Source organism: Fundulus heteroclitus, unplaced genomic scaffold (assembly GCF_011125445.2).
Source record: "Fundulus heteroclitus isolate FHET01 unplaced genomic scaffold, MU-UCD_Fhet_4.1 scaffold_86, whole genome shotgun sequence".
NCBI lineage: Eukaryota > Metazoa > Chordata > Actinopteri > Cyprinodontiformes > Fundulidae > Fundulus > Fundulus heteroclitus.
This window is the reverse complement of record NW_023397318.1, coordinates 785,481-808,970: the sequence shown is the minus strand read 5'-3', so window position 1 is coordinate 808,970 and position 23,490 is coordinate 785,481. Positions and strand designations below refer to the sequence as shown.

Sequence of the window (23,490 nt, the reverse complement as noted above, 5' to 3'; positions counted from 1 at the left end):
TCACCTATGTTAGACCGTTCCTACAAACAGTAACTTAAACCATATTTCCTAAATGCAGTTTAAAATTAAATGAGAGTTATTGTCTTTGGTGTTCTGATCGGTGAAATCAGCAAACAGCTCTTTAATTTTCAAGGAAAACCTGAAAGAAAGACAAGGGTTGGCGTTCAAAGTTACTGCAGGGCTTTCATTGAATGTGATTAAATAAAATGACACATTTTACTGCAAGCAACCGGCGAAAAACACATTTGCTAGCATGTCGTAAAACCCTAAAACTTGCCTGATAAGCTTTGATCTTATTTTTACCCCTGCCATTGTGTTGATTGTAAAAGGGGCATTGTGCTGCGTCATGCTGTCGCCCGTCTCATCGGCCGACACCTAGCCCAGTAGGGGATGGAAGCCTCCCTTTGCAGCCTCTAAACTTGTCTGATTGAATAAGCTTTGATCAAACAAACGCATCGAAGTATTGTTTTAACAAACTCCTCCCTCAAACAGACCAGCTCAAACTTACATTCAGTTCAGTATCAGAGTGAGTATCAGAGTGACGGGACATATTACGTTCTCGGCAGAATTACTGAGCGGGTCAGTAAATGTGTTTAAGTACCGTTTGCTTAGAGGGAGAAAGAACTGAGGAGAAAACCTATCTTGCCGTTGTGTGGTTATTGGCGGAACAAGAGGGGAGCCTGCATGGAGATGGTATTTTTTTATTTGCCTCCTTTTTCTTTCCCGTTGTTCTGTATGAGCTACAGATTTATGTGGATAATCTGTTTATTGTCATCAACCACAGCCCTTTAGTGTCAAGAGACAAGTTTTCGTTCTAAAGAATAAAGTTGGAAGGGGCGGAACTTCCGGTGTGGAGGTGACAGATGTCATAAATCAAGGGTCATAAATCAAGTTTTGACATAAGGTGGACCCTATTAGTGTGTGCTCTTGCTTTGGGCACACAAGGACTGCACGGCTCTCAAAAGCTGCCTGATTTCTCTGTATTCCTGCAGCAGCGCACCCCCCCCCACACACACACACACACACAAAATATCTTCTCTATATCCACAAAACACATGTAGACTGGAACAAGCTTTCCCTGTGAGGCTGAGAACTGTTGACTATTGATTGTGTAGATTGGTTTCCAACAAGCAGAAATGCTGTTTTATATTCACTGAGTCTGAGAAAATTGGGAAAAACCAAGTTTGGGTTTCCTTTGTAACAATCAAGGAGGGAAGGGGGATGTTTTATTGGGCTTAGAGAATAGGTATTGCTGGGTGTACTCTATAAAAAGTGGAAATGGAAATTTATTTAATATTGTCCGGGGAGGTGGTAGATGATCAAATAAAGGAGCACTGGGGAAAGCCCTGGGACATATCCCTTCTGGCTGGGGAGTGTTGGGATTGGTGATTAATGCTTTTTAAATTAAACATTTTGGGAATGCTATAAAGTAAACCCAGAGAGAACTGTGTGGGTAAAACCCATAACAGCTAGATCAGGGGTCGGCAACCTTTACCACTCAAAGAGCCATTTGGACCCGTTTCACACAGTAAAGAAAACATTGGGAGCCATAAAACCCTTTTGAAATTTTAAATTAAATCACTCTGCATATAACACATTTTTTGCAACACAATGGACTGGGAGCAGAACCAACGCATCTTTGCCTCTTTTTTTTTGTAGAAGTACAAAACTTCTATTGTTTTATGGAAATCATCAACTCTGCTAATGTCAGAGTTTTTATTTTGAATAAAGCTTGGTGCGAGTAAACGCACATCATGGTTGGATTATTTGATTTTCATCCCATATAGACGGTACTTTCGGAATACTTTTCTTTTAATCTGAACACATTTTAATCACATCCGGGAAAGTTACGCACATAAACGAGCTCCTGTCATTAACCAGCTAACAGCTGCATTAGACGAGCTATCAGACGTTCAGGCGGCACCTGAAGCTCGACTTCAGCCGCGCAGGACTCCGCTCACAGCCTCAAGCCAAGCGCAGTTCGCTTTTCCTCACTTTGAAAATGAACAAACATCAGATATAGAAATGACTCTTACCCTGCTGTTTAGCTCTCTTCACCCTCATCAATGACTCCATGTTATTTTAGGTCCTGTGTCACCGTGGTCCCCTTGTCATTTGTGGAATTTACTACAAAAAAACAGCATCTGAAAATGACCCCTTCTCTGCTTATTTCAGGTCTGCTGGTGGTTCCTAGACTCTCTAAAAGTAGAACGGGAGGCAGATCCTTTAGCTGTAAGGCTCCTCTCCTGTAGAAACAACTCCTAGTTTTGGTCCATGAGGCAGACACCCTGTCTACTTTTAAGACTAAGCTTGAAACTTTCCTTTTTGACAAAGCTTCTAGTTAGAGTGGCTCATGTTACCCTGAGCTACCTCTATAGTTATAATAATAATAATTAAACTTTATTGAACTTTATTGATCTCACAATGGAGAAATTCACTTCTGCATCTTAACCCATCCCCTTGGGGAACAGTGGGCTGCCACTGTGCGGCGCCTGGGGAGCAATCAGGGGTTAAGGGTCTTGCTCAGGGACCCAGAGTGGTAGTCTGTGGGAGTTTAACTCAGAACATCTGGGATCCAAGCTCAATACTCTAATCACTAGGCCACCACTCTGTTTGCGTTCCTGTGAATCGCCACTGGGCGATTGGGCAGCGCTCCCCTACGACTCATGAATAATGAATAATGAAAATGCATTGGGCCACCGGACCGGACTAATGCGTTCAGCGGGCCGGATTCAGCCCGCGGGCCGTCCATTTGACACCCCTGGTTTAAACATTAGTATACCAATTTAATCAAAGGTATCTTACTAGCTGTTAATCCAGCTTTATGTCAAAAGTTAACAAAACCTTTTTAGTTCTTTAAAGTTAATTGTTATTTCATGTGTTTAAGGGTTTCGTTTCTTGCATTAAGACAGCTTTTATGAACGTTTGACAGTTAAATTGGTGGATAAACACCCAAAAGAAATACTGTAACAGTAACACTTTATCAATTGGAAATATTGCTAAAGTATTACATTAGCAATATTCCACATGTGGCCTCTCGTAATAAAGTCAAAAATCTTGGTGCTATTTTTGACCAAGACAGGTCATTGAAATCCCATATTAAAAAGGTTTCCAGAGTGTCATATTTTCACCTTCTAAATTAGTAACATTCTGTCCAGGAGCAATGCTGAAAAACTAGTCCATGCATTTGTTACTTGAAGGCTGGACTGTTGTAATTCTTTACTACTATAAGGAAGTCCACAAAATATATGTCATATTGGTGTGAGCCAAAAGTTCTAACAAAAGCCTACCGTATCAAATGTTGTGATACAAAAATAATATCATAAAAATAAGGATATGGCAAAAAAAAATTGGATTGTGTTTTCAGGCTTAAAAAACATCAACATTTAAAAAAAATTGAATTGTCTGACTATTTTTTGATGGGTCAGGCTTTAAAAGGTTAAATATATTTCAAAACCAAAGAAAGTGAACTTATTTTGTGGTTTATTTGTGGTCTCTTGCTGCCATCTGGTAGACAAGTTTGAGCAAATGCCAATGCTGTATATTTCCAAAGATTAAATATATTTCCTGTTGTCAGTTTGGTGGCTCTGTGAGTTTTTCTGTATGAAATATAACAGTTTTGTGTTTCATGGCAAGTAGGTGAACTTTGACCCCTGCTAATCCCCCTTTCACCATGCTCAAAAACTCACCGTTTTGATAACTTTTGATTGGCCATGCCTTATGATTAGACTGCCCGAGTTTCAAGCCGATCGCTCGATATCTCTGGGAGGAGTTCGATCTTATACCAATGCTGTAACTGTCAAAATTGAGGTAAAAATCAGACTTTCAGTCTAAAATGGCCAACTTCCTGTGATACTTGCACTATGACATTAATTGTAAATTCTGAGCATCTTGTTGAGCTCTACAACTATCTCAAATTTCATGTCTCTACGACGAAGTAAGTGAATAGCAAAGGGTCCTTTGAAAATTTCTAGGTGGCGCCGTTGAGACATTTTTCTTTAGATTTTTGTGACGACCTTAAAATACAAAATTTTTAAACAGTCACCATGCATCTGCAAAGTTTGGTGAATTTTTGAAAATGAGAAAGCCCCCAAAAAGGCCCCTCTTTAGGGGGGCAGAATAATATTAGGCCCGCTGCTCGGGCCTAATAATAATTAACACTACAGATACAATAGGCCTTCGCAGCGCTTCGCTGCTCGGGCCTAATTAACACTACAGATACAATAGGCCTTCGCAGCGCTTTGCTGCTCGGGCCTAATAATAATTAACACTACAGATACAATAGGCCTTCGCAGCGCTTCGCTGCTCGGGCCTAATTAACACTACAGATAAAATAGGCCTTCGCAGCGCTTTGCTGCTCGGGCCTAATTAACACTACAGATACAATAGGCCTTTGCTGTGCTTCGCTGCTTGGGCCTAATAATAATTAACACTACAGATACAATAGGCCTTCGCAGCGCTTTGCTGCTCGGACCTAATTAACACTACAGATACAATAGGCCTTCGCAGCGCTTAGCTGCTCGGGCCTAATTAACAGTACAGATACAATAGGCCTTCGCAGTGCTTCGCTGCTCGGACCTAATAATAATTAACACTACAGATACAATAGGCCTTCGCAGCGCTTCGCTGCTTGGGCCTAATGCGGTACCGCGCACGTGACGTCACCGTCTCAAGAGCAACGCCCCTTTTGCCGCTTAGGTAGGGCATACAGGAGAGAACGCATACAGGAGAGAACGCACGGATAACAGATATGACCGACTTTACAGCCGTTAAACTTTCCCAAGACGATGTCCCAGGCACACGGATTACTGGTCGCACTGTCGAAGAACACACCAACCTTCAGCTCAAACGATAGCTTGAGGTTCGAGGGCTTAAAAAGACTGGAAAACTGGCCGAGTTGATGAACGGTAAGCTTTGTTTTTTTTTCCTGCGCGGCGATCATGGCAGCATCGGCCGTTTTTTTTTTTGTTGTTGTTGTTTGCAATCACCGTCCAGGAATGGGTATATGTTTAATGTTTGTCTCATTTGAAATGTTTTTGAGTAAGCCTGGTAGCAGGCTATCATGTTAGCGCCTGCTACCATGATAGCCTATATGCTATCATGGTAGCAGGCGCTACTTTATTAACATGTCGGCCACCAAAATACTCTTACCTTGACTTGATGTCGCTGGAATTGGGTCAGGATGTTCTTCGGTTGTGCCCTTTCCTCCGACAAAATGCTTGCTACATATGTACTTGAATTTGGTAACTTTTTCCGGGTTGAACTATTGTGTAGGCCGACCGCCCCGGTCCCAGCGTACACATTTCTCCTTGGCAGTCTTGAAGAAAACATCCTTCATATGCGGCCGATCAGCGTAACTCGAGTCGCTGTTGCACGTTCCATAGCAACAATGTTTAAAAACCATGGTCTTAGATTTGGAAAAAACAGTCGTTTACCGAGTAAAACCTAGGCTAACGCACGTCTCTTACAGCGAAACGACGGCGGAGTTTGCCCCACTGCGTACCACGTGATGTGACGTCATCGTGACGTTGTGTTTCTAAAAATAGCTCGCGCGCGGTACCGCATTAAAATGAATTACTGCATTTATCTAGACTTTTGACAAAAATGGGAGATTAGATATTGGTCTGAACTAGGGTAAGTTACTGAGATTTGAACCAGGATTTTTGAGAATTGGTGTAATTGTTTTATGGAGTGATCGAATTGAGTCAGAGGAAAGTGAAGAATATATAATGTTGATGCTGATAGGGCCAAGCAAAGTCAGGGTTTGGTCAAGTTGGAGTGAGGGTGTCTTGTTTTCAGATGGAAGATTAAGAAACATATTTTCACCAATGGTTAAAAACCAAGAAGAAAAACAGAGCAACCCTTTAAATTAATTAAATTGACTTCTTTTGTGGCTAGCAACATAATATATATATATATATATATATATATATATATATATATATATATATATATATATATATATATATATATATATATATATATATATATATATATATATATATATATATATTCTAGCAAAAAGAAGCACCTTGTCAAGACAAGCAAATAAGTCAGTGCCTTCTGTTCAAGGCTCTACATCAACACAATCAGTAAAGAAACTAATTAAACCTAATGCGAATTACGAACACTGCCTAAGCTACAAATTTAAATAAGCATTGAAATTGTATTCAACCAAATAGTATTGCAAAAAAGGCTACTTGACACAAGTATGACTGGGTAATCATGGTGAGCAAAAGAAATTCCTGCTCTAAGACAGCTATTTTTTCTTTTTTTAATCACTACAGGCAAAGATTAACAGCCAGCCATCTGCCTTTTAATTTGTCTGACTTGAGTACATTCATGTCATCCTGACAAGGATGAAATATAATGCAAGTGAAACTTAAATGGTGACTTTTGAGGCCCACAAAAATTGTTTCACAAAATTCAGTTTGAATTTATATATTTAAATGTTTGCACCATTTGCTGCTTTGCCGTGATTTAACATAACGCCCTGTAACAGAAAAAACATTTTATTGCAGTCAGAAAATCTATTACTTTGCTACGGGATGATCATCCAGCATATTGTATGATGAAAGACTTACATACTCATCACGTGGCCAGGGTTAATCTGCATCTGCTCAGGGCTCGTGCTGGTTGGATAGTTACCAGACTGAAACAGATTGGAATATAAGGATGACAGTTTGCTGACTCTGCCTGCCAACCATATCACCCTCTCTTGTTCTGTTAGCTGGATTATACATTATCGCTTGACATCCTTTTGTTGCAAAACAAATTTCTGCTTAGACCCTTCCCAATTCCCTCATTCTATTGACATGGATAGGGTAATGTTTGGCTGAGAGGTGCGTGTTAAACATATGTTGCATGCAGCTCACCTTACTAACAAAGATTTTACTTGCAGCGGGAAACCTACTCCTTCCAAATAATTGTTCATCAGAAACATTTTTTAATCAAATTAAACACAGACACAAGCAGCTTTTAACAACTTTAAAAGTTTTAAAATGCAACATAATTGAAATGCAGCTACATTATCTGATGCAAAAACAAAAATGAAATTTAGACCTGCTCAAGAAAAAGTCTTTGAATTTGTTTTATTTTGTTGACTTGCTGTTTCAGTTGATTGCAATTCACTTTGATCAGCCAATTGCTCTTAAAAATCTAAGAAGAGTTGTATATGACATTTTTAAGACATACTAATGTAGAAGGTATTATTGCTAGTAATGTATGTTATGTATGTAACATAAACAGTTATTTGCTAAATGCCATGTCTCACCCTTGCACTCTATAAGCAACTGAGTCAAAATTATGTTTTTCTATCATCACATCACAGTTACCATTCTAAATGTAGTCAAACGGTAATGTTGATGCTTTTAAGGGGCATTTTAGGGACTTGTAATATTGGGGGTTTCACCCCAGACCCATATTTACTCCTCTTTCCTCTTTAAAAAGAGCACTCTAGATTGTATGTTTACATTATTGGGTTGGACCCCTTTTTTCCCTCAGAACTGCCTTAATCCTTCGTGGCATAGATTCAACAAGGTACTGGTAACATTCCTCAAAGAGTTTGGTCCATATTGACATGATAGCATCATGCAGATGTTGGCTGCACATCCACGATGCGAATCTGCCGTTCCGCCACATCCTAAAGGTGCTCTATTGGATCGGGATCTGGTGACTGTGGAGGCCATTTGAGTACGGTGAACTCATTGTCATGTTCAAGAAACCAGTCTGAGATGATTTTTGCTTTATGATATTGCGTGTTATCCTGCTGAAGTAACAATCACATAAAGGCTATACGGTGGTCATAAAAGGATGGACATGGTCAGCAACAATACTCAAATACACAATGCTCAGTTGGTACCAAGGGGCCCAAAGTGTGCCAAGAAAATATCCTCCACGCTATTACACCACCACCAGCAGCCTGAACTATTGATACAAGGATGGATCCATGCTTTCATGTTGTTGATGCCAAATTCTGACTCTACCATGTGAATGTCGCAGCAGAAATTGAGACTCATCAGGCAATCTTCTATTGTCAAATTTTGGTGAACCTGTGCAAATTGTAGCCTCAGTTTCCTGTTGTTAGCTGACATAATGGGCACTCGGTGTGGTCTTCTGCTGGGGTAGGCCATCTGCCTCAAGGTTCATCTTCTTGTGCATTCAGAGATGGTCTTCTGCATACCTTGGATGTAACGAGTGGTTATTTGAGTTACTGTTGCCTTTCTATTAGCTCGAACCAGTCAGGCCGTTCTCCTCTGACCTCTGGCATCAAGGCATTTGCGCCCACAGAACTGCCACTCACTGGATATTCTGTCTTTTTTGGACCATTCTCTGTAAACCCTAGAAATGGTTGTCCGTGAAAATCCCAGTAGATCAGCAGTTTCTGAAATACTCAGACCCAAGGCACCAACAACCATGCCACGTTCAAAGTCACTTAAATCACATTTCTTCCCCCTTCTAATGCTCGGTTTGAACTGCAGCAGATTGTCTTGACCATGTCTACATGCCTAAATGCATTGAGTTGCTGCCATGTGATTAGAAAAAAAAATAGGTGTTTGTAGGGTATCAACCAAAGACATGGGAGATGCAACAACAGGTGTAGTATCAAACCAAGCATTACCATGCTCTCCCAAAAGCTCTTGGTAGCACCTACGTATAATGTTCATTCCCAAGATGGCAGGAACTGGGGCCAAGCCACCTTTAGGAGGATCGCTTACAACCAACACCACACAGTGGGTCAGCAGCTTGCCACCCAGTTCAATAGATACTTCCAAATATCCAATGTAATTATTGGGGATGCCATTGGCTGCCCTAAGCTGTAGCCAATGGCAAGCTCTTAAATGCTCTTCTCTCCAGGGCTTATAGCATTCAGTGAAGAAGCTTTCTCTAATAGTGGACACCATTGACCCGGTGTCAACCAAGCAAGGCACTTTGACTCCAGCCATGTCTACCTCAATGTGTGGCCAAGAAGCAATTAATTTACGTGCACCTGCTGAACACAAACCATTAATTGAGCCTATGAATGACCCACCCGAGCTGCAGCTCTGCAACACGGTGGGTGCAAGTTTTCCGCAAGCTGGCTTTCCTGACGTGATGCTGACATAGAGGGTTAACAGAAGGTAACATGTGGCCCCTCGCACACCCTAGCAATATGTCCGGGCTGTTGGCACTGTCGACATTTAATGGGACCTTGACAAGAGAGCAGCTACTCTCTTGTACAGTTTGGAAAAGGATAATGCTCCTGGTAAGCCTATCAAGCTGCTCCTGTTGATGTTTTAAAAGCTCTTTCAACTCATTAACTTCTGTTTGAGTGGGGCTAGCAACCACTGGAGGCACGGAGTTACTCCGGCCTCACATACTAGTTAGCAAACCCTCTAATTCCCGCCTTATTGCCTCATCTCTGACATCAAGCAATGTTGCTGATCATGGCTGAGAGCAGAAGGGGGGCAGGCTGGAGCATAGCCAAGGGTGTAGTTACTTTATCTCCGCTCCTGTTCTCAATAGAATGCTGGAACTTGATGGAATCACTGTTTCCTTTTATTTAATAAGTAACTGAGGGATCAGTTATCATTATGTCCTACTACAGAAATGATATTGTAGGATTTTTCAATAATTTATTTGTAAATGATGGTGGAAAATAAGTATTTGGCCAATAACAAAAGTTCAACTCAATACTCTGTAGCATAACCTTTGTTGGCAATGACAGAGGTCAACATTTCCTGTGTGCCTTCACAATTTTGCACACACTGGGCAACACATATTTTGAACCCCCTCCACAAATTTACTAAGGAGTTGAGGTCTGGAGACTTGCTAGGCCACTCCTGGACCTTGAAATACATATTACAGAGCCACTCCTTCATTGACTGAGCGGTGTGCTTGGGATCGTTGTCATGCTGGAAGATCCAGCCACGTTCCAGCTTCAGTGCTCTCACCGAAGGAAGGAGGTTGTGTTTTGAAAATTTCATGATATGTGGACCCTTCTTCCCTTAACATGGATCAGTTGTCCTGTCACCTTTTCAGAAAAAAAGCCCCAAAGCATGATGTTTCCACCCTCATACTTCACAGTAGGTATGGTCTGTTCTGTCTCTCTCCGAGGTCGGTCGGTTTTTCTTCAGCTCTCCAGAACTCCTTTTCTGCTTTTACCCTGCCCCCTCTCTCCTGCTATTTGCTTCGTTTTGTGTCTTTTGTGCCATTTCTTCATAGCAACCGAAAGCTCTAAGGAAATTATGGATCTCGTCAGCTGGTCTCTCAACCCTATCGATAAAACATTTTTAACTGGAAAGCAAAGGACCGGGGAGCGTGCCTGTCCCGACGGAACTTTTTTTGCGGGAAACATCTTGGACCCGTGGGAGAAATGGTCCACGGTGTGCCTCTCAATTCTTTCTGTTGAGGACGTCAAAGATGTCTACTTATTCGGATTTACGATACTTGGATTCCTTTTTTTGGTCTTGGAGGATATCTAATGTATCAACACCTTCAGAAGCTGCTGGCGGTCAACATGGCCTTGATTAGACTGCCGGCAGCAGTCGACGTGATCACTAAGGCGGAATGAACAAAACAGGAGGCTTGATAAGCTGACTGCGGTTGTGGTACACAGAGGTGAGATGGGATAAAACCTGGAAGTGTGAACGTTAACTAGCCCATCGATTGGAATATTAAAATATTGGATCCTGGAGCCAGCGACGAAAAGACTCTGAAGCTGAAGGAAAAGTTGGGTTCAGCTTGTTCTCACAACAAATTCTGTTTTTAGTCAGACTTCCCACTATCTAAATTCTCCCCTGAGTTGTTATGGTGAGATCGCACAAACCCCCCTGCCCCCTCCTCCCCCCACTGACATCTGTGGATGTATTCTGAACTGTTGGGCGGCTGATAACATCAAGGAGAAATGGCTTCTGGAGAGCTTCCACGGAAATATAAATGCTTCACCCAAGCAGACACACATAAACTGATGCTCACAAATACAGATGAACTTAAAGCGACCAGTCTCAAATGTTTACCTTTCTGCATATATGTGTCTCATAATTATTTGTGCTTCTCGTGCAATGAGGTTTTTTGTCCGATGCTCCACAGTATATGTGGAAGCATATTGACTGATTGATTGATTGATTGATTGATTGATTGATTGATTGATTGTGTTCTTGGTATGAAACTCAGCATTCGTCTTTCTCAGTGTGCGATTTGCAAAAAAAAACAGGGGGGGGGGTCATTTCAAGTGTTTTATAAATGAACATAATGACAAGGTTATGTGGCCTGCATGCTGTCTGGCTCGAGACAGCATGCAACCTGTCCTGGGAGGGAGGGTGGAGAAATCGGCTGCTGCTGCTTCTTGTCTTGTGACGCTGCCTGCAAATCTTCATCATCCACCAAAGTTAGTCCTGTAACATTACCATGGCTGTTTGTCCCGTCATCTACTCTTGAATTTTTCTGTTGATTTTTCGGGCCGAAATATGACAAAATACTTTGGGAGTGGGTATTAGTTTACTTTAACCGCTTCAAGCAGAAAATGTTTTAATACTCTTTAAAAACAGACAACAAAGAATTAAATTAACAAAGGACACAAGACATGTATTTATATTAGCGCTGTCAAACGATTAAAATTTTTCATTTGAATCGATTAATCACATAATGTTGATAGTTAACTTGAGATTAATTGCAAATTAATTGCATGTTTTATCCTTTTCTTTCTGAAAGTGTAATAGCCTGTTTGGGCATTTTAATACACAATTTTGCAGTAAATGACACCAATAAAATACATGCTTGTACAAAAAATATTTTTATTTTGTTTTTTTTCAAGCACATTTGAGAATTGGAATGAAAACATCCTAGTGCCAAATGTTAAACTCTGGACTATGATGGCAAAAGACTAATCATGACGCCCTGATGTTTACACAATGTGTAAATAAATTTGTAAATAAATACCATGCCAATATATTTTTTTGCCTCTTAAACAAAGATAGACATGGAATTACGCATATACATATAAATTAATAAAAATTTTGCATTTCAATAAAGTCATAAGTTTTATTGTTTGTTTTTTCACTCTCTTTCTCACACATCTAATTCTGAGCTTTCACACCAACAACAATAATTTCGTTGAATATTTTTGCTTGCTGTTTATATCCCTATTCATAGAGTTTAAGCCTAGAAAAAGGTTTGAAATTTCCAGGTCATTCCAGTCTTACACTTTGCTTGCAACTGGGCAGGAGCTTAATACCCTGAATGAGACTGTTTAGCAACTGTTTAGTAACTCCAGGTACTTTGTTTGGCAACGTAATTCAGCCTTAGTTTGTCAAATACAGAGAAAACAAATTAATAAGCATTAAATTACGGTTTATGGGTAGGGTAAAAACTCATCTTCAGAACCAATGTCTGCTGAAAATGGTGATCTGCACCAAGTAATCTACTTTCTGCAGTTATCACCGGTTATTGCACCGTAAACTGCAGAGTTGCTCTGTCTGCCTTAACTACCATCGGCTCCTATGGCGGAGGGATATTTCAGCTGGATACACTCAGTGTCTAGTGCAGGAAGGTCTCTTAATAACCGTTGTTTCGTCACTTATTTTGGAGCCCAAATAAGCGATTTCACTTTCAGAAACGTCTCAAAGAAACCGCAACCCATGACTTATGAAATTTACAAGCGCCTTTACAATAAAACAAGTCCAAAGTCGCATGAAATAAATGGTCTGTGCAACAGTGAGCGTGGGTCTGTTTTGCTACTGTCTCTAGCTCTCTTGAAACTACGGAAAGCGGCGAGGATAAAAGAAACACAGTCCAGAAGAGCACGGCGGGGAAAAAAACATTAGGGAACGGTGTGTGTGTTTTGACGTGCAATTAACGGCGACAAAAAATGTTGGCGTTCTGGTTAACAAAGTTAACGCGTTAAAACGGACAGCCCTACTTTATATACATTTTTAAAAATCCATAATATTACTTATTCAGACCAGAGGAGGGGAGGAGGAATGTATCCCCCCCAGGGATAAAACATGAATGACCAGAGGGGGGGATGTCACAAACAGAGGGGGGGGGGGGGGGGTAAATCCCTCCCGGCAAATCGCACCCAGGTCTTTCTCCATACACATTGAGTTGAGTTTGAGCCAAAGTTCTATTTTGGTTTCATCTGACCACATGATGTTCTCCCAATCCTCTTCTGGATCATCCATATGCTCTCTGGCAAACTTCAGATGGGCATGGACATGTACTGGCTTAAGCAGTACTCGGTGTAGTGAGTTACTGTTGGTAGCCTTTGTTACTTTGGTTGCAGCTCTCTGCAGGTCATTCATCAGGTCCTTCCGTGTAGTTCTGGTATGTCTGCTCACCTTTCTCATGATCATTTTGATCCCACAGGATGAGATTTTACGTAGGGCGTCAGATTATCAGTGGTCTTGTATGTCTTTCATTTTGCTCCCACAGATGATTTAGTGACGATGTGCAAAAACAGTGCAAAAGAATGAATAACTGTCAATTACAGAGGGGGGGGGGGGGTCTGAATCACCGAGGGAGGCGTTGTAGAGATTGATGACCACAGGCAGGAATGATTTCCTGTGGCGCTCTGTGGTGCATCTGGGTAAGAGGAGTCTTCTGCTGAACGAGCTCCTCTGCTGGGCCAGTGTGTCGTAGAGGGGGTGTGAGACATTGTCTAAGATGGACTGAAGCCTGGACAGCATCCTCCTCTCTGCCACGGTCGTCACAGTGTCCAGCTCCTCCCCCACGACATCACTGGCCTTCCTGATAAGTTTGTTTAGTCTGTTGTTGTCAGCGACCCTCAGCCCCCTGCCCCAGCATGTGACAGCAAGTAAGATTGTACTTGCAACAACAGATTCATGAAACATCCTCAGCATTGTTCGACAGATGTTAAAAGACCTCAGCCTCCTCAGGAAAAAAGAGTCGGCTTTGGCCCTTTTTGTAGATCGCCTCAGTGTTTCTAGTCCAGTCCAGCTTATCATTAAAGTACACTCCCAGGTACTTATACTTCTCCACAGTGTCAACAGGGATCCCCTGGATGGAAAGAGGGCTCACAGGTGTTTTGTCCTCCTCAAATCCACTATTAGCTCCTTAGTCTTTGTCATGTTGAGTTGCAGATGGTTCAGCTCACTCCAAGTGACAAAGTTGCCCACCACAGTCCTATATTCACTTTCATCACCCTTTTCAACGCAGCCAACTATTGCTGAGTCATCAGAAAACCTCTGAAGGTGGCAGGAGTGCAATAGTTGAAGTCTGAGGTGAAGAGGGTGAAAAGGAAGGGAGAGATGACAGTCCCCTGAGGGGCCCTAGTGTTGCTGACCACCCTGTCTGACACACAGTTCTGTGGGCGTACATACTTTGGTCTGCCTGTCAGTTAATCAACAATCCATGACACGTGTTTGTCTGGTCCTTTCATGCAATTGCAGCGTTTTACATGCTGTAAACTGACTCTTATCTATCTTTTAGACTTGATCATTTAGCTTGAACATTTGAACGCTTGCTGATCACTATTGGCCCACTTTTTAACTTCTCAGTGAGTGTTTGTCTGGCACATTCATGGAATTGCAAAGTATTTTACATCGTAAACTTTTACATCATAAACTTCATTCTATTTCATTCTAGTTCTGGGTCTGACCTCCGCCAAGCAAGTTAGTGACCTCCATGGATTGTCACCATGTGTCAAAATTGCATCTGAAGGCTCTATGATCGCTTTATGGCTGAATTTGGTTTATTTATTTAAGACAAATATACTTCTGACCGATTACAGTGCCATGGTTATCGAGCTAGAAAACCTTTCCTGTCACATTAGAGGACCAGAGCAGACTGCCTTTCTAGTGTTCAGTGTGTGCGTTATGTACGTACATTTCAACCACACTCAGGCCATCCATTTATCTGATGAGTTTATCTGTTTTGCCAACCCAGCTAGAAGGAAAGCTTTATCTAAGCAGAAACTCTCATTTTATTGAAGAGGCCATCTTTAAAGGTCTTCCTCTAACTTTTGGTTTGAGGACCAACTCCAAAGGTATACCAGGATCCAGGCTTATTATTCTCAAATTGAATTAGTAGTATTAGCCCCTTTGTGCAGGAAAATGATCTATTGAAAAGAAGATTGTTTTTTTTCTGCTTAAAAAAGCACCAACACTACGTCCTACAGTGCATATGCCAGGGCTTCTCCATACAGACAGATTTCTATTTTTCCTATGTACACAATGACAGTTACCAGAAGAATACTATTGTCCCACCTATCTAAATCTGTTTGAGATTCTTTGCTTTCCTACAATATGAGTTATTTCTAGTAATATGGATAGATTTAGTCTTAGGCAGATTTCCCTCTGCCACTCTACAAATACTTGCTTTGTGATTGCAGAGTAACAGTCACGGCCATGTGTAGCATGGACCTGAGTCGCTTTCCCCTTGACACACAAACATGTTCGTTGGAGATTGAGAGCTGTAAGTGAACATTGCTTTAGATGAATTTCAGATGTGAGAGTTTTTTCATCACTTTGTCATTACATATCATTTTATCATATTTGTGGCTTCTAAAAATGTTTTAAAACAAATGTGAATTTAATCAGACTTATATATTGTGTCATTTTTTTTTTTATTTCTTCAGATGCATATACGGATGATGACCTGTTGCTGTACTGGAAGGAAGGAAACAAGTCTTTAAACACAGATGAGAGAATTTCTCTCTCTCAGTTTCTCATTCAGGAGTTCCATACTACTACAAAGCTTGCATTCTACAGCAGTACAGGTGCTGCCAGAAAATGGAGAGCTATGTTCAAATTAATGTTTAAAGACTGTGAAGATTCATTTTCTCTTTTTGACTCCTCTCCAGGGTGGTACAATCGTTTGTACATTAACTTCACTCTACGGCGGCACATCTTCTTTTTCCTGCTGCAGACATACTTTCCTGCCACTCTGATGGTCATGCTGTCCTGGGTCTCCTTCTGGATTGACCGCAGGGCTGTCCCTGCCAGAGTGCCTCTCGGTTAGAGAACAATGTTTATTGTTTTACACACACACACACACACACACATATATATGTATATATGTATATATATATATATATATATATATATATATATATATATATATATATATATATATATATATATATATATATATATATATATATATATATATATATATATATACACGCCCGCCGACAGGGGGGGACAAACGGGTCAGTTGTCCCGGGCCCAGGACAGAGGGGGGGCAAAACTGAGACTGACTGACCATTAAAATCAGTGTCAGCGTGCGGTAGCTTCACCCATAAACATCATATACGTATATACGTAGACGCCCCATTGTACGCTGCCGGCCGCTAGGCTGATGTGCCTACATGGCGGCCATCTTGGGTCAGACCACGGATCAGACATCTGCTGTCAAAATGAGTAGAAGGCAGCTCAGATCTCATTTTAATCATATGTGCACAGTGATCGTGATCTTTCAGACAGATTACACATATTTATTCAGAACCAAAACTATTTAAACTGAAGTCAAACTGGATGAAAAATGTACACGCACTTACATATTTTGCAGTTAAATATTAATCTAATATACACACAAATTATACACACAAATCTCTCTCTCTTTCTTCCAATATATATATATATATATATATATATATATATATATATATATATATATATATATATATATATATATATATATATATATATATACATACACTGTATGTATAGGCTATGTACACAGACACCGATCTACAGACATCAGCACTGATCTACATAGGAGCAAAACTATATACAGACAAGTGAGAGCAGAGGTGCCCATAACAGCATTTAAAAATTATATATTACAAACCGCAATCTGGGGGGAAAAATCATCAAAAAACCTAACGCATCTTAGAATCAAATACATTACAAAATCATGGCAAAAACTGTATAATATCTGGAAATTTGCTTACTCTTAATACAAAATCGAAATTATTTATTAAGTTAGACATAATTTAATTCAATAAATTGGTCCCATGTAGCCCCTAAAGGGGTGACGTTTTCAGTCAGTTGATTTATATGGAAATCGAGTGAGAATTCACCGGATTCAGAGTGTCTGAAAACATAAAGTACATTTTCCTGAACTGACTTGTATTCTGTCTGACTGCAGCTTGGTCTGACCTAAAGTCCCTTAAATGATCATTTAAGGGACTTTACCCTCTCCTACATGGTTCAGCGGCGGCGCCAGCCAATAAGCACGCAGGCTCAGCCTGGCCCGCCCACTCTGCTGTCTCTCACAAACAACCGCGGTGCTGCTGATCAGACTCGGAGAGAGAGAGAGACCGCAAGAGCGGAGGAACTTGAAGCTCTATTTTAATACCGTAAATTAAATCAAGCTGTATGTTTTGTAAAAAGCCGCGTATATTCAGTGTAAACACAACAAATTGAAACGTGAAGAAACATGAGCAAGAAAACGTCGAGCAACAAACGGAGAGAGGAGACGAAACTTCTCTCATTGCCTGACAGACCCACAGACTGACGTCACTGACTGAGGCGTTTCAGTCCTCCAGAGAACATCCAGGTAGATCAGAGCAGCAGTTCATGTTAACTTTTAAAGTAGATATTATCTATCATATGTTACTGGAGCCCACACGGAAAATTTAGTTAAGACCTTGAAATAACCCAGTACATATATCCTATTAAAAAGTGATATTTAAGATAACATTAGCTAATCCTTTATTTATCCAACGACGGGGAAATTTATAGGATTAAAGCAATAGGCAGGTGCACACAACACAGACAAAATTACATAAGGATTGAAATATATAAGAGGTGGATTAGGAAAAAACACTATGAACATAACATTATTATTATTATTTAATTGTAATAATAAAATAAAAATCTCAAAACCCAAAAGGTCAACAGTTTCATGATACATCAAGCTTAGGGACTGGCTAATATACAGCAGATCAAAAAAGGCCATATGTTGGCTGCAGTGCTTGCTGTTCTCTTATGAAGAAAAGATCAACTAGTGCACTAAATTCAATAGATGGGTTGAAAATATCCAGAATAAAATAAAGAGATTTCAAGGGCATGAAGTATACAGTTAAGTTGACTTTTTTGTGGTGTGTGTGTGTGTGTGTGTGTGTGCGTGTGTGTGCGTGTGTGTGGCGGGAGGTGTAGAGAGGGGGGGGCACAAAAAGACTGTGTTGTCCCGGGCCCTACAAAGCTGTCAGCTGGACTGTATATATATATATATATATATATATATATATATATATATATATATATATATATATATATATATATATATATATATATATATATATATATAAATAAAGGGGGGGACAAACGGGTCAGTTGTCCCAGGCCCAGGACAGAGGGGGGGCCCAAAACTGACACTGCTGCTGCAGTCAGCACGCGCGCTGACTGCAGCAGCTGCACCAAAGTCTCCCTCACTGCACTTTGCTGCTCCCCCTCCCCTCTTGTACATGGCTCAACGGCGCCAGCCAATCAGCATGCAGGCTCAGCCTGGCCCGCCCACTCAGCTCTCAACACAAACAACCTAGGTGCTGTTCAGACTAGGAGAGAGAGAGAGAGAGACTGCATGAGCGGAAAAACATGAAGAGGGAAGGAAGCGCCGTTTGGCTAAATTTTTATACCGTAAATGAAATCAAGCTGTATGTTTTGTAAAAAGCCAATTAAATTCAGTGGAAACACAACAAATTTATATAAGCACGTGAAAAATCATGAGCAAGAAAACGTCGAGCAACAGAAACGGAGAGAGGAGACAAAACTTCTCTCATTGCCCCGATAGACCCAAACCCACAGACTGATGTTACTGACTGAGGCGTTTCAGTCCTTCAGAGAACATCCAGGTAGAGTGGTCATCTTCAGCAGCAGTTCATGTTAACTTTCAAAGTAGATATTATTTATCATATGTTACTGGAGCCGACACAGAAAATCTCATTAAGACTTTGAAAGAACCCAGTACATATATCCTATTAAAAAGTGTTATTTAAGATAAGATAACATTAGCTAATCTTTATGTATCCCACAACGGGGAAATTTATAGGATTAAAGCAACAGGCAAGAGGTGGATTAGAAAAAAAACACTGAACATAACATTATTATTATTATTAGTAGTAGTAGTAGTAGTAGTTGTAGTCCATCCGTCCGTCTTCTTCCTCTTATCCGGGGTCGGGTCGCGGGGGTAGCAGCTTCAGTAGGGAGGCCCAGACGTCCCTCTCCCCAGCCACTTGGGCCAGCTCCTCAGGAGGAATCCCAAGGCGTTCCCAGGCCAGCCGGGAGACATAGTCCCTCCAGCGTGTCCTGGGTCTTCCCCTGGGCCTCCTCCCGGTGGGACGTGCCCAGAACACCTCACCAGGGAGGCGTCCAGGAGGCATCCTGACCAGATACCCGAGCCACCTCAACTGGCTCCTCTCGACGTGGAGGAGCAGCGGCTCTACTCTGAGTCCTCCCCGGATGACTGAGCTCCTCACCCTATCACTAAGGGAGAGCCCAGACACACTACGGAGAAAGCTCATTTCAGCCGCTTGTATCCGTAGTAGTAGTAGTAGTAGTAGTAGTAGTAGTAGTAGTAGTAGTAGTAGTAGTAGTATTTTATTGTAATAATAAAATAAAAATCACAAACCCTGAAAGGTTGACAGTAGCTTCTTTTTTATCGTCATTTTGCTTAGTAGTTTTAGCTAAGGTTCACAAACCTAGTAGAGAGGATCATTTATTTGAAATATAGTGTTAATTCAGACAAACATCATTTTATAGTGATGTTCTCTGGATGTTCATTTTATTTCTGTTAATAAATTCTTGAACTTGAAGAGAAGTTGTCACTCAGTTTGCTGTTAAAAGAACGTCAGTGCTCAAATCATTCCTTTCAACTATTGTTCTAATATCAGCTCTTGGGCTGATATTCACTGGATAATACCGAACAGACAGAGAGTTATTTATTAAACATTAAATAACTTTAAACAGTGTATAATAGCACAACCTTGTGTTCATTGATAAGCAGAAGAGGACAGCCATTTTGATTGATGTGGCCATACCAAGTGATGGAGGCGTCAGGAAAAAAAGAGCACAAGACACTGGAGAAATACTAAGGGCTCAGGGAAGAATTAGAAAGAGCCTGGAAGGTGAATTTACAAGAGGTCATCTCAAGGTACTTTACAAAGTCAAATTCCTTCAAATCAAACTGATTGGTTTTATGGGAATTCTGAACAGATAACTGACTTCCCTAAGTTACTGAAGAAGGAGACGGCGGTGATGAAGTTCCAGCACTTTTATTGAGAAACAGAGCAGAAATCACATAGATAGAAAGTAATCGCACCCCACGGTCCCGCTGCCAGCATTTTTGCCAAAGAAGCGCTCCATAGGTTGAAAAGAAATTACAGCAAAGCAGTCACAAACATTATAACTACAGTGTTCCCTCTAAAATGACAAACATAAACAAAATAAAAAGGATAAAAAAATGAATCAAACTTTGCCCCTGATAAAATAAAACTCAAAACTGGATCAGGCTGAAGTCAGTGACATCACTTTTTCTCCTTGTCCCAAGGATCAGCCCCCATGTCACTGCAGCACTGTTTTGGTATCTCGCATCTGAGAATGTCTAAAAAAAGAGTCTAGAATCTCTCTGTTAGCACATTCCTATCATATTGACCAGGTGTCTTTGCAAAGAAAAAGAAACAGAAAGATAGAACTGTTGATAGCAGCAAGCAACAAACATTTTTTTGGACACCACCTTTCTCCACTGGAAGATCTCCTGGCATAAATTGGTTAAAATTTAGCATAATTTAGTGTCCAAATCTGAATATGACTCCTTACCGTACTGCTAGAACTGTCTTCTTAGAGTCTTCTGTTGGCAGAAAGGTGACGTCTCCTTTAATCTAAAAGCAATAACTCAGAGAAAACAAGAGTGTTAGTAGCATGCAGTTAAAACCCTGGTCCCCTTAGTGTCACTTTAATGTGATGTTGTTTGCTGATCCTGGGAAATTAGATGTATTTCTCACCTTTGATTTGAAACTCTGTTCAAAACAGATCTAAAAGGAAAAAAAATGTCTTCTAAGGAGCACAATTGTATCTTTTATATCTTTTATATACATTATTAACTTATTACAACTTTTGAGTTCTTTTTGGTCCTTTGACCATGTGTATTTACTGTTAGTGATCATACTAACAGTAAATACACTTGGTCAAAGGACCATGTGTATTTAAGGAAGTTTATACATAACTTCCCAAATCTCAATTGGTCAAGGATGAAACTTTAAAGCAATGATTTTCTCTTAGTTTCTGAGCTTCTAGTGTTTCTCTATAAATGATAAGAGTTTTCCCCGTAAGCACATTGAGAAGACTGGCTAAAACAAAACTGAGATTAGAATTAGAATGTAACCCTTCAGAAGCTGGCATTATTTTAGTTTTTGCTCTGACATAGTTTTCGTGCCCCCAGGCCAGAACACACTGACCCAGCCTTGCCATAAACATTTAGATGTTTACATCATGGTCAGATTTGTTTATCATATCTATTGTCTTTCTCAGGTTAAACTGTCCCTCTGAGGTTCGACTCAGCTCAGCGCAACTGGATAACATAAATGGATTTTGTAACTGACGCGTTTAATGTGGCCTTCTGATACTTTGATGCTTTTCAAGATTTCTCTTTAGTTGCATTCAAATTCCAAGTAAAAAAGAAATAAAATAAATGAATAGAAAACCCTTAGAAAAAAACAACCATATTTAGTTCCACACAGTTTTGTTCCAAACCAAAGCAAAGTTTTTTTTTTACATGTACTTAAATCAAAGATCATGTATATCTAAACTTCTTTCACATGGACTGGTTTGTGATGAATCTAATGATTCATTACAAGCGATGAGATGTCATTAATTTTAAATTACTTTAGGGCAAAAAAAACAAGTGATAGGATCTGTGCCTACTTTTGTAAAACAGTAAACTCAACAAGCTTTATGTAGAGCTTATTAGCAGTTCCAATTCTCTAACAAAGCAAAAATATTTTTGTTCAAGCCATGTTAATCTCTCCGTGTATCAATTTAATTTGTGTTACATACAATACATACATACATACAGTTACATAGAAACGATGACATTCAGACAAACAAACACACACAGGCCTGTTTTTTCACTATCGTACACAGATCTGTGTTTTTCATATTTTTTTAAATGTCTATGGCAATGCTGAAAGATGTATTTTCAACGTGTTAAGTTCACGGTTAGTTTAAAAGTGGAGAGCGTGCGCTGGCTATGAACCCCGAATGTTTCGTCCACACATGGTTTTACGCTTCAGCCCCGCAAGGATACAACTCTTTGTCTTGCAGACACCTGGGCGGTTATCCATTGTTCAAAGTCATAAGTTGCCATTAGCAGTTCAGAACACTTTTATCCATAACGGAAGTGTCTCTTTTGTCAGTTCCCCTGTAAACGCTTCCTCAGTGCAACGTCCTTTTAGTTCCGTTTTCTGTTTTTATTCATTTTATTCAATTTTCAATTTTCTTTTTTTTCTCTTAATTTTATTTTCATTATTTAGTAGCAGTACTGCAATATATATAAAAAATAACCCCTATGTGGGAAATCTGCATGTTTAATCATTTATGCATGACATGCTTCTGGGCCCCTACTTTTCCAGCATGAAATCGAACATCTCACCCTTGGGGCAAAGCTTGACCCTGGGAACTGCCTTTGACCCATTATATTGACTACTCCGCTTCCCAGACTTTTTTTATTTTATTTTTTTTTATCTGTCCTTATTTGACCAACTAAAATGAAAGGCCTCACATCTTATGGTCATTTTGGTATAATGATCGGGATCCCACCTTTCAAATCTGCGAACGTCTCCGCAGAAGTCAGGAAATTAAGCATTCCTACTGCTTTCACCCACTACACTAGTGGACAGCCTCTTGTGCAAACCAAGACAAGAGGACTGTATGGTATTTCCAAAATTTTCAATCAAATCCGTCATAGGTTGGAGCTTTGTGGCTGATGCGTGTTCCAAAAAAATTCTTCCACCGACGTCACGTTTTTCCTTTTTATTTTGAACAAAGGCGATAACAAAAAATGAACATAAATGAAAGGATGCCTCTTAAACTTTCCCAAATTTCAATCTAAGGCTCCACACAGTAACAACAAGTGTATGGCGTGGGCATATCCCGAACATAGCACGGTCCGAAAACTGTGTGGCTCCAACCTTCCTCCTGCGTGTCCCTCTCCCCATCTTCTCTCTCTCCAGCCCACCTCACACAACATTACAACGTCATTAAAGGCCCACTAAGTAACGTCCTATAATTACTCTAAATTCGCATTTTTTTAAACATATTTTTAACTTAACTGTTTTAACTTAAATTATTAACGTCACTAATTAATATAAATTAAGTATCAAATTTACATAAGTGAATTCCAAACTATGCATAAAATAGGCATATGGCGCCTACATTACCGGCCCTTAATTGTTCTAATAACAAAGTAACAAAGAACAATTACCAAATTTCTTCTTACTAAATAAAACATGAATCATATATCAAATCAAGAAATATACAAATCACTGTTGCA

General features: G+C 40.2%; 1 protein-coding gene across 5 annotated transcripts in view; it reads left to right on the top strand.

Moving 5' to 3' along the window:
• LOC105922056 (gamma-aminobutyric acid receptor subunit rho-1-like) overlaps positions 1–23,490 on the top strand; it is a 92,563-nt gene that overhangs the window by 35,234 nt on the left and 33,839 nt on the right. For all 5 annotated transcript variants that reach the window (XM_036134620.1, XM_036134618.1, XM_036134619.1 and 2 more), the window contains 3 exons: positions 15,329–15,411; positions 15,575–15,715; positions 15,800–15,952. In XM_036134620.1, coding sequence (XP_035990513.1) covers positions 15,329–15,411; positions 15,575–15,715; positions 15,800–15,952 — 377 coding nt within the window. The remainder of the gene's footprint in view (positions 1–15,328; positions 15,412–15,574; positions 15,716–15,799; positions 15,953–23,490) is intronic.